Source organism: Lygodium microphyllum, chromosome 14, assembly GCF_053477565.2.
Source record: "Lygodium microphyllum isolate KBCC chromosome 14, Lygodium_microphyllum_v1.1.10, whole genome shotgun sequence".
In the NCBI taxonomy this organism is placed as follows: domain Eukaryota; kingdom Viridiplantae; phylum Streptophyta; class Polypodiopsida; order Schizaeales; family Lygodiaceae; genus Lygodium; species Lygodium microphyllum.
Window position 1 is genome coordinate 153,511,680 of NC_141148.1, and position 13,441 is coordinate 153,525,120.

At 40.9% G+C, this 13,441-nt stretch overlaps 1 protein-coding gene across 1 annotated transcript; it reads left to right on the top strand.

Moving 5' to 3' along the window:
* Positions 1-621: 621 nt before the first annotated feature.
* LOC148026255 (thymidine kinase-like) lies at positions 622-2,821 on the top strand. Its single transcript, XM_087693565.1, has 4 exons — positions 622-755; positions 977-1,121; positions 1,526-1,647; positions 2,075-2,821. Exons 1-4 carry the CDS (start codon positions 622-624, stop codon positions 2,343-2,345), a joined length of 672 nt encoding a protein of 223 aa, XP_087549691.1. The 3' UTR covers positions 2,346-2,821.
* Positions 2,822-13,441: the final 10,620 nt, after the last annotated feature.

Genomic DNA, 13,441 nt, shown 5'->3' on the forward strand with positions numbered 1-13,441 from the left:
TTTAATTTTACCGAATGCTTAATTGATTGGCTAGAGTCCCTATTTTTTGGAAAATCAAGTCAATAATCGCAACCACATGTCCATAAACTGGACTCCATGGACTTGCACAAGCCAATTTGACGTGTGTGGGCCTTTGGCTCTTACAACTTAGAAACTTGGAGAGAAGCTGTGGCTTTTGGTGAACCTGGACTGGAGGGGGCCAAGTTCCACCAACGCATGGCCCAGCCAACCACATGGCCTTGTAAGTTGTGGGCTTGCCCTTTCCAGTCCTTTTTCAACTTGGCAGCTTTTTTATGGGGGCGCGGGAACAAGCGTTCTGTGCAATTCGAATTTTTCATGTTTCCAAGGTGCCCCCCGGGCCTCAAATACGATATATATATATATATGTGTGTGTATGTATCGTCAACTCCATGAGTCCATTCTCTCTCTGTCTCACATCATCATCATACCAACAAACAAACAAACAGACAGAAGCAGATTTTCCAGGCTTTCTTTCACCACTCTCACCAGGATCTGCAGGGCAGCGGGAGTACTTCTTGTATGAGAGAGGAGACTGGAGTCCTTGTTATTTGTCCAGACTCCAATTCTCTCTCTCTCTCTCTGTCTCTGTGTTGCAGTACCATGGATCTGGATCAGGAGTATGCATCATTCCTGCAGCAGCAGCATGGAGGCATTCATCTCATCCTCGGCCCCATGTTTGCTGGCAAGACCACAGCTCTTCTGAAGAGAGTGCAAGTCGAGCTGAACAAGGGCAGGTAGCTATCACACGCGCACGACACACGCACTGGGGTTTTTCCTTGCATCGATCTGAGCTTGCCTCATGCCTGATTCTAACTTAAAATTCATCTAAATCCAGCGCAGTGGAAGTGTATGAGAGAGAGAGTGTGCGTGTGCGTGTGCGTGGGCGTCCGTGCCTTTAATGCTCGTGCAAATGTTAACGATCTGCCACATTGGCCTCCGCTTGTGGGCTTTGCAGAAAAGCAGTACTGGTCAAATCCGAGAAGGATACCAGATATGGCCTTTCATCCGTTGTCTCTCATGATGGCATGCACATGACTTGTTGGGCTGTGCCCAGACTCGAAGCCTTCAAATCACAAATGGGCAAAGATGAGTATGCGCAGGTGCTTGACCACACAGGCTTTTGATTATTATCAAATAGTGCTCAATTCAGCAGTAACAACGCATGCAAATATACTGTAAAAGCTTTGCAGCAAAGCACATGGAATCTGTTTATCAAATGCTAGCACCTTGATCTACTCTGGTTACTACTATTACTATGGATTCACGAACACCATAACAGGCACAACTGATTCCGTGTGATACGAACAGGGATTGTCCATTATCATGTGCTTATGCAAGAAACTCTTCAGTGTGCCATCTAATAATGCGGGAATGTGGTGTCAAGGCAGCATGCACGATGCACTTGTTATATCATGTGTGGTACTGCCACTGGTAGGCACAGGTTCAGTAGCATCTGTGCAGGAGACTTTTACAAGTGACTGACAGACGGTCATTCTGGTTGCAGGTGGATGTGATAGGAATTGATGAAGCCCAATTTTTTGAAGATCTATACAGTTTTTGCAGGGCTGCTGCAGATTATGAAGGGAAAACTGTTGTTGTTGCAGGTCTGGATGGAGATTTCTTAAGGTTAGTCATTGGCGTTCCAAATATATGTTCATTTATTTGGATGGGTTCTGACTAACCAGATCCATCAAGACCCATTGGAAACAAGTAGCAGGTAAATCTCGAGCTTCCTTAATTCAGAAGGAAGTTTTAGACAAAGTCCCTCTATAATTCCCACATTGTGAATTATGACACCACCATGAGCTACTGCGAGGAGGGACTGCGTAACTAGGTAGGTGCCCCAAGCTGGTGCCTCTCCCGAGGCTGAGCAGAAGCCCTTGATGTTGAACACTCGAGGGAAAAACAAGGGAAAGCAACCCCTTTTCCACACGGAAAAATGCCAAGAACTTGTTATGATTGTGGTCTAAACTCAAATATGAATCTTGCCAACTGTATCAATATGGACTTGTATTGTATTGTGGAATTCTGACTGTTGAGCATTTGTGTGCAGGAAAAGCTTTGGGTCAACCCTAGATTTGATACCCATAGCTGACAGTGTGGTGAAGCTATGCTCGAAATGCAGCTTATGCGGCAAGGCAGCCTATTTCACTTGCAGGAAGACCGAAGACAGGAGACTGGAAGTGATAGGCGGAGCGGATGTGTACATGCCTGTGTGCAGGCAACATTATATTGTCAATAATGGTGGGGAGGTAGACATGGCAGCCCATGTTCAAGTGGCCCAATTGTCCCAAATTGAGGGAATACAGCCTGCTGAATGCTAGTACGACTAGGTATAGACACTCGCCACCTGCAAGGCCAACAATTCTCAAGGTTGCCTTAGTCTCACTACCAACAATTAGCACTAGGCCTACATAGATTTGCTGAGCATCAGTACTGCTTCTATGCTATAACACATGATTAAGTCTTAGGACTCCAATGGCATCACTCCTAGCCTATGTATGTAAAGATGGCCGTCAATCCTTTTCACATATTCGCCTTGCCCAAGCTGCATTCTATGTCCATACTGACCCAGCTCGCTTTCTTTAACTAAACATTTGGTATAAACTAACCCAGCAACAGGATAACATATGATCCGACGACTTCCTTTAAAAGCAAAGGAAATGCGAGCCTATCAGTTTATCCATTGCTTGGGCAGTTGGCCCATCGATAAAGCCCGGCCTCTAGTTGTTTCATCAATTGTCTAATGAATGCTCTCCATCTAGCCATTTCCTTTTTATAAATAAAATAAATAATTCAAACCGTTTTGCCTTTTATTTTAGAGGTCTCTTATTATCTAGTCTTCCTTTTTAGGAATTTTTTATAAAAGATCTTGAAATTGGTTGCTCTTTTTAATGAGCTATCATCTACGGTTAGTAGAGGTAGGTGTAAATAGAGGGAAATTTGAAAATTTGACATAGACGGTTGAGAGAAGAGAAGGCAATGTGAATTTTACCACCTTATGTTTGGTGATTGCCTTGTGGCTTCCATTTCCTTTTTGATGCGAACAGATTTGATATTTTGTATTATATGGTGAAAATAAGCATTGCAAAAAAAGAATAACTCCAGCTCAAGTTTGGGCAGAGGAAGGCTCTTCTAGGTTGAGGAGGGTGGACATATCTTTGGCCTCAAGCCGATCCACCATACATAGGACTTTCCAAAATGACTTGGTTTTTTGAAAGATAGACACCCAAGAAAAATTGGGTAGATTAATGCCTCTAAGCCTATTAGATCTTAACTTCCACAAAGTTTGGAGAGTGGTGATGCATATCTTTTGTAGCCCTACCAATTTGACGTGATTCTGTGAATCTGTCGAACGTAGGACACAGAATTTTCGGGCTTCAATTGTGTTGAATTGCAACCCAAGGTGCGGGAGCAAAATGTTCCATGCAGTTTTGGCAAGACACCCATCCCAAAAGACATGCATGAATGTCTCCTTTTCCTCGCAAAGGCATTGAACATTTGCAATACTTCGATTGTTGAATTTTTCAGCAGTGATGGAGGCTCCTATTAGCACCCGCCAAGCAAATACACTGTCACAGAGGGGTAGGTCCAGTGACCATAGAGACTTGAGAATTTGTTTTAGAAGGTCTTGTGTGAGTTTCAAAGCCCATAGCCAAGCAAATACGTTGTCACAGAGGGGTAGGCCCAATGACCATAGAGACCTAAGAATTTGTTTCAAAAGGTATTGTGTGAGTTCCAACTCCCATAGCTTGCGAATTCTTTCCACATCTAGTAGTAGCTGATCTTCCCTCAGGATTGAGCATCCTTTGGAGTTTAGAACTTTGCTTATACATTTATCCTTAACTCGGAGTTGCCAATGACTGGTGCTATCTCCACTAGCTTGAGCAATAGAAATGCCTGAAAGATGAAGCCTAATGAATTCCCAAGAGGTCTTGAACACTTTAGATAAGCCATACTTGCTGTTGGCCTCTTTTCAAGATTATTGGTTGACTTGCCTGGTTTCAGCCAATGAACAACTTTATAAGGCCCCTTCTTGGCTAGATATCTGCCTCTCCTCCCCAACAAGGCTGCAAGTGGTGGATGAAAATCCCATGACCAGAATACATTCTCATCCTCGGATATACAGTCTAGTTTCGAGTTCCATGAGGCCTTGTTGAGAATACTTCACCAATCTTCTATCAATTCTGCAATCAACCCATGAGCCTTGATGTGCATGATAGCTTGGGAAGAGATTAAGTCCCTGTTATTCAAACCCCAGGCCAAGCCAAAGGTTATATTTTGTTTCCAGCATATCTCTGCAAGCATGCAAGCCCATGGCACCTGCTCCTAGAGCTTTTTCAGTAGCTTGGCTTGCAACTTCATGGATTTCTTTCTAATGTCTAGTAGATTCAGGTCTCCCAAATCTTTGTTTTTCATGAGGAGATCCAATGAAAGGGGGGCTAGATATCTTGAAGCTTCTTGCTTCCCCCATAAGAATTTCCATGAGTGAGTGCCACTGCTTGATCATGGCTTTATTCCAGACTAGTAATGGCAGATAAAACTTGAGGGAGGGGAATATGAATAGATTCAAGATTTTCATCTTCACATGTAAAGGCCATGAGGTTAGGCTCCTACTATCAATCTTTTTCTTGATTTTCTCAAGTACCCAATTAAAATTTTTGAGATTCAGTGATATCAATGCCAATTGGGAAGCCCAAATATTTGAAAATAGAGCCTCTCTTGGTGACATTTTCATGCCACCCCACATTTACCAATTTGCTTCTGTTACACTAAATAGGGAAGATTTGTCTAAATTAATTTGGAAGCTTGAGGCTTTCTCGTATACCTATAGGATGTTCAAGGGCTGCTTGGATATTGTCTTTCTTAGCTTCCAACACGAGCAGTAAATCATCAGCAAAACCTTGCTCTGCCAGTTGATTTTTGTCCGCAAGCCCACTATATTGCCATCTGTGGTAGATCTATCCAACAAGCAGAAGAGGGGATGGGTGGCTATGACAAATAAGAGAGGACTCAATGGGCATCCTTGTCGAACTACTTGCTTGATATAGAAGGCTTCTAGTAGAGTACCATTAACTGAGAGCATTGCTTCTGCATCTTTCCCTAGAAACAAGGGAAGGTTAGCAATTTTCTCACAAAACCCCATATGCATCATTACCTTCTTGATATAGTCCCAATTAACTTTATTAAAGGCCTTCTCTACATCCATTTGTAAGAAGACAACTTCATGGCCTGATAGCTTGGTCCACTCCACCTCCATGGTCAAGTTGAGGACATTATCCAACAGAGACATTCCTTTGAGAAAACCATATTGATTCTGATATTTGCAAGACTCAAGATAGCCTAGCGGGGCCAATGCCTTGGTCATCAACTTGTAAACAGTCCCCTTGAGAGAAATGGGCCTCCAATGTTTAAGTTCCAAACATTGAGTCTGCTTGGGCAAGAGCATAATGACACTTCTTTTCCATGCTGCTGGCAAGCAATTCTCCCTCCAGAAGTGATTGATCAGTCATAGGACCTTTCAATGAGGGTCGAAAATGCTTAAAGAATTTAGCAGTTAGGCCATCAAACCTCGAAGCCTTCCTTTTCCCCATACTGTTAAGAGCTCTGAAAAGTTCTTCTTTAGTGAACTCTAGTGTTAAAGCATCATTGTCCTCCTTTTGAATGACCTTGTCCACATACTTCAACAAGGTATCTGCAGCCTCTTGATCACATCATCCATCTTGACCGTATAGGTCTTTAAAGTCCTGCCTGCAATTGTCGAAAATCAAGCTTTGGTCAATTAGCCAGCCCCCATTGGGTTCTTTTAGCACTACCAGACTTTCCTTGAGCCTCTTCCGCTTTAGCCCCTTAAAAACATTTGGGGAGACACAATTGGGGTCCAATACTAACCTCTTATTGAAGAGGATTCCAATTTTTTCCACTTCCTTGATATAAGCCTATTTCCTCACTTCCATTGCTCTTTGTACAAGCACGTTTTCAGCTGTATCTAAAAGTTTGCCTTTTGCTATTGATGCTGCTGAGCAAAGTACCTTCTCAACCCAATTCAACTCCAATCTTTCCTGTCTACACAGCCAAACCCCTTGTAGCTTGATGCAATGCTAGATAACATTAACAAAGTTGTTCCAAGCTCCTTCCATATCTTGAAGCGTCTCTTCTTTTAGACTTGTGATAGCACCTTCTACAAGGTAGTTGAATGCCTTCTGCCTGAAATGATGCTCCGTTGCAATAAGGAGCTTATGCTGAATTTTTGTCCTGATTAATTCCACTGAACATAGTTGTAGGATGACTGGTGAGTGATCAGATAATAGGCTGCTAAAGTCAACATTAAGTGAGACCACAAGAGGAAGCCATTCTCCATTCTGCGAAGAATACCATCTATCTAGACAAGCCCAAGAGCTTGCATGGCTAAGGGAGTGGAAGGTAAGCTACGGAGATGAAATTGCAAGATAATTGCAGACATCAATAAGACCAAATTGCAATGCACACCATTCCCAAGCATGAAGCTCAACACCATGAACCAAGGCTGACTTAGTTGCTGCATTAGTGTTGGAGGTGACCATGTTGAAATCCCCCCCTAAGAGAAACTTGCTCAAATCTAGAGTGCCAATCTCAGCCCATAATGCAACTCTGTTTTTGGCATCATTATAACCATAAATGTTTACTAGGCCTAAGCTTTCCCCATCTCAATCCAATGAGACTTACAGAATCCTCCCACAATCTGAGCTATATTTCAAAATAGGGTTCCAACGACTCTTGATGATTGTCAGGCATCCAAATTCATTGCCAACTTGACCATCAAGGAAGCATGTATAATCCCTCTAGGTGAAAATTGAGCCACTCCTGCCATGTAATTTATGTTCATGTATAAGCACTGCATCAAATTGATTAGCATAAATCCAATTCCACAATAGAGATCTTTTAACATCTCCATTTATTCCTTTAACATTGAATGTAGCAAGCTTAAGTGGAGCCCCTATCATGGTGGCAATTGCTATTGTTTGGTAGATTGTCATCTTTGTGCTCATATCCCTGATCTGTCCCTTCATCTTTGATGTGATCCTTAAGACATGAGTTCCATTGAAAGTCAGGAGCTCCTGAGGAGTTTTCAACATTGATTTGGGTAGAGAACCATCTGCTCTGTCGTGCTCCATATCTTCTGACTCCTTCATATGTAGAGAGCATGCGCAGTTTGGCATCAAGACCTGGGTATTCCTATTCAAGCTGTTCCATAGGAATCCTATTAAGATTAGCAAAAGCATTAGCTTTCCCATGACTGGCTTTGGGTATAGAAACTTTATTCCAGAATTTTTTGACCAATGGTGGTTTGGGAGGAGTATTGTTTACCATCGTGCCTTGGCTTTTGCTTTTATTCTTAGCATATTCAACCTACTGCCATCCATCCTCGACTGTGCCATCGTAAGAAATGACATCTTTGACTAGGGCTTTGCCTGCAACTTCTGCCCAGGTTGCTTGCGAATGCTAGGCTTGCACGGCTTCATCTTCCCCTTTGTTGCTTGTTTTGTTAGCAAGATAGTCACGGAAAAAATGCCCCCAATTATTATAGTTAAAGCATGTGCCGGTGAACTTGCTCCAAATGAGCTTGAGTTGCAAACTACCCACATATGGAATGTCCACCTCCAGTAGGTCTAGCTTCTCTTCTTGGGTATCCCAGAGTAAGCATAAGTGATTCCTAAAAGGACTCACGAGAGGTGGGATGTAGAGGGGACAACCCAGCCCCTTTGCAATGTCAGGTAGTAGATTCTAGAGATATGCCGAAAGGTCTGGAATCTCAACCCAAACTTGACATTCTCGCTTGATGCTGTCTCGACCAACTTCCACTGGTTGCCTAGGTCGAATATGCACAATATCCAATCCCCAAAAATATATTCCCTGCTCCAAGACTCGCTTTGCCGCTTTTACTGTGGAGAATACCATCTCAAAAAATCCTTTGCCTCTATAATAGATTTGCTCAACAACATTATCAGTATGTATAATAGTGTTAAACCAGGTGGCAACATCAAGAGCCTTGGGTGGCCTCCCGGTGAAGAAGGCCAAAACAGCTTTGTCATGGAAGCATAGGACATTGGCACAGACTTTCTTAGAATCAAGCACCACTTTCTTTGCTTCACCTTTGAGCTTATCTTCCATGCGCAGTTGTAGGGACTCCACCAATTGATCAGCGACTTGTTGAGGATCAGCCTCCAGGCGGCGACTGTAATCTACAGAGGAATCCTCAAGCTTCTCATGCAAGGATGATTTTTGAATCGGGTGCTCTACTGACTGGCTATGTGTATCCTCTCCCTCAATCTCACCCCTCTTGCATTTCAATGTTGTGGTTGCAGATTTTGGGAGTAGAGGATGTCGAGATCATTACCCTCAACACCTTCTTCCATGGTAGCATTCTAGAATGTCGAACTTATGGTTGCACCGGATGGCCTGTGCTAAGCTCCATGTAGAGAGATGCATGGAGGGAATGCGGTCGTACTGGGAAATAATGCAGTGACGGCCGCATTAAGCATATTACGTGCTTATAAAAGCCACCCCTGTAATTGCTTAACACATTTGACACTCACCGTCCCACGTTCATTTTTCCATTTCCTTTTCTTGTTAACATTGACTAACTTCTTGTGTGCTTCAAGTTCAATTTGAAGTATAGCTACAAGCCTTTTCATTTGTGCATTTTTAAAGTGCCTTGGACTTCATGCATCTTTGTTTCTCAGTATATTGATGCAACTTCTTTTTTCACAATAGCATGAAGTTTGTTTCTCCGTCGTACATCTAATATGTTTATTATGTAGTGCATCACATACATTTAAAGCGTCCAAGTCCCAATCTTTTTTGACATGTTGCTCTTTAACTTAAAAGCCTCATTGAAATGATCAATGCTTTTTTCTTGTAATGCATATACATATATTATGAAATAATATGTATAGCCTTACAAGAACTCAAACAAGTATATAAGCCTCAAACCATCCAAAGGAACTTAAGCTCTTATAGAGCTTTGTAATCTAGATACTATCACCTTCCTATTGGCATCTCCTCTATTTTCCTTGACTAGTGCTATTTACCCAATCACAAAACCTTTCAAAATAGTCAGCCAAGTTGACCAAAACCTAAGGTTCCCTTTGAAAGAGCATGAGGTTATGAGTAGATCAAATCTAGGAGACTAGCAATAGCCTTTCTTTTTGTCTTAGCAATGTAAGCTTTCAAGTGACCACATCATGGAATTGAGCGCCAAGCAAAGCTAATCTTGAGTGTTCCTCCAAAACCTCCTAACGACTTTACAAGCCCAAGGCAATTGAAAAGGGGTTTCTTCAAAATCTTTTCACAAGGGCTAGTGAGTATCAACTTATTTCCATTTATTGATTTTATCCCTTGTTAGGACTTTAACATTAAAATTTTCTCCAAAACACAAGATTTCAAGCGTGGAAATGGTGTGTCTTTCTAGGTAGTAGGAACTAGGCTCCTTTGATTGAAAGAGATATGTGAAATGTAGTCCAAAATCCATGTGCCCTCAAAACCTAATCTTCCTTAGGACTAATCAAGAGAGCACATAGTTTAGCCATAGGAACATCTTTGATGCTAAATTGGCTCCGATTGAAATCTAGTATCCTTCTTTGAGAAGATGGCCAATTATCTCTCACCAAAGATGGAGCTTGAGAAAACCCCCCCCCCCCCCCCCCCCCCCCCATAGAACCTACTCATTCAAATTAAACTTTTTCAAGATTGCACTCAACACTAGCCATTCCGATTGATTGGAATTCCAAATGTCATTCCAAGAACCAAGACTTTCGCAATGCATATCAAAGGCATTCTTTTGACTTAACCAAAAGAGTGCATTCCCATTTGGGTGATAAGGTCAAGAAAGCTAAGATATCTTTCGAAGCATTGACAATTCATTGCAATAATAGTAGTCTATTGAAGCATTGCATTTTAGGCCATTGCTTCTTTGTAATTGGAGCCATTGAGATCAATATTCTTGGTAGCACAACCCATGACTATTCCAAATGCTATAACTTCAGTAACCACTTTAAACTATACTACATAGCCCTGTCATACAATCACTTAAATCCAACATATCTTGTTGAGATTTTTTCTTAAATCTATGACCACAAAATGGCATATCAATTGTGCTTGTCTTCGTTCGTCCATAAGAAACTCCTAAAAACTTTGCAATTTCATCCCATCAAGATTTGGGGAATGGAAAAATCATTGCTATAAAGACGATAAAGGATTGTAATACCTTTCAATTTTGGTTTATTTTCCTCTCACACGAAATCAATTTGACCCAAAAGTTGAGCAACATACCACTTTCCCTCTCTTCTCTATACTGGTGAATTTTCGTTTCCATTGAAGCTCCCTGGTGAGAGTAATTAGGGTTTTGAGCGTTCTGCTTACCTCTGCACTTTCTTCTCCGTAAAGCTCTAGATTTTGGGCAAAACATATGCGCCCATCTCTCTTTGCATTTTCTCTTGTTTGCTATTTTTTCAATAGGGTTTGATGTCATTTCTTACTGATATTATTGTTTTATTGCAAAGGTTGTTTTGGGCAGGAGACACATGTGCTCATCTGTGTGTGTGTGTGTGTGTGTGTGTGTGTGTGTGTGTGTGTGTTTTTTTTTTTTTTTTTTTTTTGCTATCTTTTCAATACAACATGATGTTAGTTCTAACCCTTGTTGTTGTTTTATTGCAAAGAGTCATTTTGGGTGACATTGCATAAGTGCTCATCTCTTTCTTCCTCTCTCTTTCTCTCTCTATGTCTCCTCTTTTCTACTATTTTTTCAGTATACCTTCATGTAAATACTAACTCTTGCTATTGTCTTTTGTAGAGATCAATTTGGGCAAGATTGGATAAGTGCTCATTTCTTTCTCTCTCCCGCGTACTCACACAAACTCTCTTTCTTCCACTCTGCATTTTCCCTTTTCTACTATCATTACAATAGGGTTTGATGCTAGTTCTAACTTAAGGATCAATTGTTGTTGCAGCACTTAACACAAGCTAGAGCAGAGATTCTATAGCTTGATTTACGGGTAAATCTGCCATATTTTGTGGTGTCAAAATTTATTCATTTGATTAGTAACTTTTATGTTTGATGAGATTGATGTTTTCTTTGTCCATCATTTGCAATGGGTTTTGATCAGCAACAACGATTCAATCTTATCTTTAGCAAATCAACTTATAGGCAAATTGGCCCTATTTTGTGTTGCTTCTATTCATGCAGTTATCTAGATATTTTTTGTTAAAAGGATTTCATGCATGTATTTTTTTGTACATGCAGTTATTGTACAAGGTTTAGGTGAAGCACATAATTTTTGATCGACTATTTTACTGTGGTGAGTGATTCCTTTGTGCTGGATGATATGGATCAGCTGGAAGTCAATGGTTCAAAAATCCTCTGCCTTATTGGTCATGTGTGTCCATTCGGATCTCCATGCCAATTGGCAATGATCCATGAAACTCTTGTATCATATCATCCATACAGCACACAATGTGTTGAGTCATAGAATATCTCAGGTATCAATCCAATATGCCTATTAAGATTTCATGCCATGTGGCTGCTACCTTGTAACAATTACTCATATAATGTATTGAGTCAAATCAAACTCCTATTCATTATAATGAAAATTATTTTGGCAAAATTCTTGTATCATATCATCCATATAGCACACAACGTGTTGAGTCATAGAATATCTCAGGTATCAATCCAATGTGCCTATTAAGATTTCATGCCATATGGCTGCTACCTTGTAACAACTACTCTGTAATACCTATGTTTCATATAATGTATTGAGTCAAATCAAACTCCTATTCATTATAATGAAATTTATTTTGGCAAAATTCTCTAAGTATTCTTGTACTATTCTTTTCATTATATTTCATGTAAATGATATGATTAAAGTGATGCCTTGAAATTGAACCTATACTTTGTGTCGATGTACATATCCACATGTGTTTCAATATCGATGTTTGTGTTTAGAAAAGTGTAAAAATCTCTTAATGCCATGTTGATTTGAATGGCACATTGGTGATTACTAGACATACTTAAAATGCTTATTGTTTAGGGGTTAATACATACTTCTTTGCATCTAATGCCTAGGTTGTTGAGAAGTAAGCATGTGAACTATCCTTATACTGGAGAGGATAAGGGTAGCTAGGTGTAAATGAATTAGAGGACAGGGGAGCAAGGGAAAACCCTAACCCTAGCTTCTCCAGGGGCTATATAAACCGCCTAAAGGTCACTCTCATAGTTGAGGAGAGTATACTAGTTGTACCTTCGAACAACTTACTAAGCAATATCTTATTCTTGTACGTGAGCTCTCTCTCTTCCTCTTGTGCACACTCTCTCATGCTTCCAACTCTGATTTCTCACATGGTATCAAAGCCATCTCTGATCCTTCAGCTTTCCTCAGCCTTTATACACACCTAAGTGCACAAGAATAAACCTTGTCTTCTCATTTACCCTCATTTCCACCATAGCCAGCTTGACCCACCTCTGTTGGAGGACTTGAGGAGAGCATTTCAGCTCCTGACTTCTTCTACATATATTCTCGTCAACTTAGGACAACTTGGTGTGGCACATCAGAGGCTGACATTAAGCGTCGTGGAGGGCAGCATTGCACAAATCGTGGATCTGGCGCAGTTTTAAAAGCATGCTATTCAAGTGATTTGTGTTTGCTGATGCACGACAGTGCAATCATAGGGGCCACCATAGGGCTTCATAGCCCCCCCAGTGGACCATCTCCCTCTAAGAGGGTTTGGAGAAATTCCTCCTATGTTGGCTGCTATGAGCAAAACCCTAACTATGGGTTTCTGGCAGCCATAGCAAGAAAGCTTCAAGCTTTCCCATTTTCAATTTTTCCAAATCTCTAATCATTAATAGTGATTCTAATCACTAAAGCATATACTCTGAAGTGTGTCCCTAGTCTATGAGTAGCACCAATACTCGAGTAACATCATAAGCTCAATGAGAAGCGTGACTTCCATATCGGTAATAAGTCAAGTGTCTCACCAAGCTTGACAAGGTAATACCTAAACATCTCAATCTTGAGATGAGTGCTTCTAAGCATTGAAAAGGCATTTACTAACATCAGTGTTACTACCCAATGAATACTGATGTGATTGAAATCTCCTTGAACTCTTCATCAAGTGTTGAGGTCATTAATCGACCTTGCTCAACCAAATGCTCGTATACTAAACTGCAAAGAGGGGAAGAGCCAGAAGTCCAGTCAAAATTCACCTCATTGAAACCTAGGAAAACATTAAAACTTAAATTAAGGGCTGTTCGAAGAATAGGACCACCAAAATCTTACCTTGAGATATTACATATGCATGATTTCCAATCTTTTTCATCTTTATAGTTTTAAATATGGTTATCATTTGTAGGGCTATCAATTTTGCTATTTGGTTCGTACTTGGC

Excerpts from the sequence above, each read along its gene's own strand:
- LOC148026255 (XM_087693565.1), top strand. The coding sequence starts at position 622 with ATGGATCTGGATCAGGAGTATGCATCATTCCTGCAGCAGCAGCATGGA. Across the intron at positions 756-976 it reads GTCGAGCTGAACAAGGGCAG|AAAAGCAGTACTGGTCAAAT; the intron begins GTAGCTATCACA and ends TGGGCTTTGCAG. Across the intron at positions 1,122-1,525 it reads GCAAAGATGAGTATGCGCAG|GTGGATGTGATAGGAATTGA; the intron begins GTGCTTGACCAC and ends TTCTGGTTGCAG.